We start from the raw sequence: 4,658 nt of genomic DNA, 5'->3' as shown, positions 1-4,658 counted from the left end.
AGGTTAGGTTGGTAAAGGCTGTGGGATAGCGGTGTGCAAGTAGAATAAAAATCCCTTAAGCTAGAATACCCTGTTTAGTTAAGTAAAGATTTATATAATTATGCTTATTTGGTTTAGAATGCTTTAAGCTTGAATTCTTGTGATGGATATGGAGTCTAGGATTGCCTTTGGCGTCCCGGGGTCTTATATCCTACATCACTGGGCACTATTACCATACTGAGAACATCCGGTTCTTATACCATATTTCTGTTGTGTTTTTCAGATGCAGGTTGCAACCCACCTCAATAAGTTGATTGTTGGTAACAGAAGCGGAGGATCCGGATACCTTTTGAGTCTCTTTGAGTTATTTTGTTTATTTATATATATCTCTCACTTTTGTATTTTTATTTTGGCCTAGAGGTTTGTATTTGAGAGAGAACAAAACTTGTATAAGCCATTTCAAGCTTCAGTTTCCTCTTATCTGTATATTTGGCTAGCCGGCTTAAACTCCGCAAGCCGTTCTTATTATATTACACTATTATGCTACTATTTTGTTTATATCACATTTGTTCCTTGTGCTTTAAGTTAGACGCCTCGTTAGTTCCTTTTGCGATTTTAAATCCTATTTTTGAACTATATCCTTCATCGGTCTTCTAGATAATATTATTTCTTCTATATATCATATGTATGAGCTTAGAACTGTTGTAATCCTTGATTAATCTTAGCTTTACGACGCGAGGTAAAACTTAGGCTAATTGTGGTGTTCTATTTAGTGGTATCAGAGTGGTTTGTCCTCGTGAGCTTGAGGGATGGACCGATTGTACTTCATTGCATACTCTGTGTGTCTTTTTTTATGTTGTTAGGTTATCTACTGTATATTTCATAGCATGCATGTTTGTGAGTGCCTGTTTGGGATAATTGAAACTCTAGGCTTTTGATATTGGGACCGATCACCTCGATATCGATTGTTTGGTGTAGATAGAAAACCTAATGGCCACTCGCGGATGAGGTCGAGCACGTTCACGAGAGAGTAGGAATGAGCCACCGGCTGATAACTATGCCGAGTTCATGGTGGCGATGGCAAACCTGGCGAACACCATGGAAGTGAATGCTGTTGTGATTCTGCAAGTTGTGCAGAGGTTAACCCAACCGGCCAGAAGTAAAAACGACAAGGGAAAAAGTGCTGAGGACAGCTTGAGTGGTGTCCCGAGAACTCTAGCTACATTTCAGAAGGCTGACCCACCAGTTTTCAATGGTTCGGCAAACCATACTGAAGCAGACAACTGGTTCCAAGTTGTGGAGCATGCATTGCTAACTCAACATGTACCGTATGACAAGTTTGTGGAACATGCAACTTATCAACTAGTGGGAGAAGCTCAGCAATGGTGGCAAGGAGAGTGCCGACTGCTATACCAACAGAACGTAAACATTACCTGGGCGTTATTCGAGGCAGCTTTCTACAAGAAGTACTTTCTTGAGTCAATAAATCAGGCCAGAGAGTTAGAGTTCTTACAGCTGAAGCAAGGGTCCATGACTATAGCAGAATACACCAACAAGTTCGAGGAACTCTGTAGGTTCTCAAGGATAAGTCAGGGTACTTCTGGGTCTTATGAGGGGTGGAAATACGTCAAATATGAAGTAAGGCTGAGGGAAGATATCAGACGTGCTGTGGCTCCATTGGAGATGAGGAGATTCTCTGAATTGGTGGACAATGCGAGGGTTGTTGAAGAATATGCAAGGACGGTAGCCTCATCAAGGAACACTCATGGAGGGAATACTAGTAGGGAATGCAATGATTACCTTGGACCAAAGGGACAAAACTTCAAGAGATATGGTGAAGGAAAGCGATCAAGAGCTTACTCCCCTACTATAAAATGTCAGGAGTGTGGGAACTATGATCCAAATAAGCCATTACAGTTAAGTAAGAAGCTATGTTACAAGTGTGGCGCACCAGGACATTTGGTTAGAGATTGTCGCCGCGGGAGGAACTGAGATAAGGATCAGAATCAACAGTCAGGCCGTGTGTGTACCGTGGATGCACGTGATGCGACAGGATCGGATCCTCCGACGAGGGGTAAGCATATGTCTTGAGTATTATATTGCCTGGACCTGAGGATAGTTTGGTTCTATCTTTTGCGAAACCGTCGTTAGGGTTACTAGGGCTTAGAGTTGTGTTGGGAGTATACCAAGGGGAAGAAGGATTCTAGTGGCGGCAGCTGAGGATTTTGGACTTGGGATGATGAACGATCAGAGTGGACGTGCCATAATGGTTAACAGGTATGACTAGAAGTCTTGGCGGCTCCCTGCATGGGTGATGAGTGCGATTCAGCACTAGTGGCAATGGAAGTACCGACTGACGCCTTTGTAGTTTTTAACTATGATTTTTTCGGTTTTAAGGTTTAGAATGTTTTCTAATATGGTTTGGAACTTGGCTTAAATGATTCAGTTTTGAAAGTTAGTTGGAACTTTTGATTTAAGAGATATGGTTTAAACGAACAGTGAGTTCTCTGATTTTGTTCAATTGTGAATATGGTTTCCAATTTCTCTTATCGAAACGGATTTAATTTGCAAAGTTTTAATTTAAGAAAATCATGATTTGAAGTAGGCAACTTCCGAGTAAACTATTTTTACTCCTATCAGAAAACTCAATAGTGATCTGGTCTAGAATAAACTGTTTTGAATGATTTGGTTTTGAAACTAAAGATTGGAACTTTTGATCAAATGATACGATTTAAAAAGGAAGAGTGAGTCCTAAGATTTTGTTCACTTGTGATTTTGGTTTGTAAATTTTAATTTAACAAAAGGGATTCAAATGGAAAGGTTTTGATTTAAAAGCTTCGATGAATTTAGGCAAGTCATGTTTTAAAATGTTTGATTTACAAATAAACGATTTTTGACTCTTTTGATAAGGTTTTAACAATGGACTCATTTAGATTGAAGTTGTTTTAAATGTTTTGACAAATATTACAAAAATCGGTATTTGGTTTAAGGAAAATTTTTGGATTCTTAATGACGATAATCAGAGTGATGCAGCGGAAGTTGTGCGCTAAGTTGTCGACGTGTGAGTTCTGGAAGGAGGAAGTGAAGTTCTTAGGTCACATGGTGAGCAAAGGAGGAATAACCGTAGATCCTTCTAAGGTGGAAACGGTGATAGAATGGAAAGGACCGACAACGGTGATAGAAGTCAGAAGCTTCTTGGGTTTAGCCGGATATTACCGAAGATTCATTGAAGGATTTTCCAAAATTGCACTACCAATGGCTAAGTTGACAAGAAAGGAAGTACCATTTGTATGAACATCGAAATGTGAAGAAAGTTTTCACACTTTGAAGCTGAAGTTAACTTCAACACCTGTTTTATTTTTGTTGGAACTGTATAAACCATTCGAATTATACTGTGATGCTTCTCTAAAGGGTTTAGGCTGCGTGTTGATGCAACACCGGAATGTGGTGGCTTATGCATTGCGTCAGCTGAGACCGCATGAGGTGAACTACCCAACTCATGACTTGGAATTAGTGGCATTTGTGTTTGCACTGAAGATTTGGAGGCCCTACTTGTACGGAATGAGGTTTGTTGTCTTTTTCTGATCATAAGAGTCTCAAGTACATCTTTGATCAGAAAGAGCTTAATATGCGCCAGAGAAGGTGGATGGAGTTGCTTAAAGATTATGATTTCGAGTTGAGTTATCACCCTGGGAAGGCGAAGGTGGTAGCAGACGCTTTTAGTCGGGAGTCCTTGGCAATTGCTTAGATGAAGATTAAAGAAGAGGAGCTAGTAGATAAGTTCGTGGATCTTAAGCTGGATATTGGTGAAGTTGCCGAAAGAGCTTGTTTGAACCAGTTACAGATCTCAAGCACATTTAAATCAAAAATAAAAAGGGGTCAGCAAGATGAGCAGAAGCTTCAGCAATTGTTTCAACCAGTTGGTGAGAAGAGGCGTGAAGAATTCACTAAGGATGATGAAGGGTTAAGAAGATATAAAGGGAGAATTTGTGTACCGGATGCTAGAAGTTTGCGACAAGATTTGTTGTCGGAAGCTCACAATAGTGGGTTTTTCATTCATCCCGAAAGCACGAAAATGTATTATGACTTGAGGAAGATGTTCTGGTGGTCTGAGATAAAAGGTGATGTAGCTATAGTGGTATCTAAGTGTTTAACGCGTCAGAAGGCGAAGATAGAGCATCAGAAGCCGTTAGGAATGATAAAGCCTCTTGAGATTCCGCAGTGGAAGTGGGAAGGAGTCGCGATAGATTTTTGTGACCGGGTTACCGAGGACTAGGTTGGGATTTCGATGAGGTTTGGGTGATCATGGTTCGCTTAACCAAACACACTCGTTTCTATCTATCCGAGTGAACTGTTCTATGGAGGAGTTGGCGAGGTTGAATATAAAGGAGAAAGTAAGGTTGCATGGTGTGCCGTCGAGTATAGTATCGGACCGTAATCCCCGATTCATATCGAGGTTTTGGGGAGCTTTCCGAAGAGCTTTCGGTACGAAGCTGTGTCTCAGTACTGCATATCATCCACAAATGGATGGACAGTCAGAATGGACTATTCAGACAATGGAAGATATGCTAAGAGCATGTATATGACCAAAGAGGTAGTTTTGCCATTAAGAGCGATTAAGAGCGACTAAGACCAAAGAGTTGAATCCGAGGTGTATATGACCATTCGGGATTCTAAGG

The 4,658-nt window shown here is 40.7% G+C and overlaps 2 protein-coding genes across 2 annotated transcripts; both read left to right on the top strand.

Annotated features, from left to right (window-relative positions):
* The first annotated feature begins 1,056 nt into the window (after positions 1-1,056).
* Positions 1,057-1,971, top strand: LOC130966433 (uncharacterized). Its single transcript, XM_057891236.1, has one exon. It carries the CDS (start codon positions 1,057-1,059, stop codon positions 1,969-1,971), a length of 915 nt encoding a protein of 304 aa, XP_057747219.1.
* A 1,756-nt stretch (positions 1,972-3,727) lies between these two features.
* On the top strand, positions 3,728-4,255 carry LOC130966432 (uncharacterized). The gene has a single exon (XM_057891235.1). It carries the CDS (start codon positions 3,728-3,730, stop codon positions 4,253-4,255), a length of 528 nt encoding a protein of 175 aa, XP_057747218.1.
* Positions 4,256-4,658: the final 403 nt, after the last annotated feature.

Source organism: Arachis stenosperma, chromosome 3 (genome assembly GCF_014773155.1).
Source record: "Arachis stenosperma cultivar V10309 chromosome 3, arast.V10309.gnm1.PFL2, whole genome shotgun sequence".
Taxonomy (NCBI): Eukaryota; Viridiplantae; Streptophyta; class Magnoliopsida; order Fabales; family Fabaceae; genus Arachis; species Arachis stenosperma.
The sequence above is the reverse complement of the archived record's forward strand: the minus strand, read 5'-3'. Positions and strand labels throughout refer to the sequence as shown.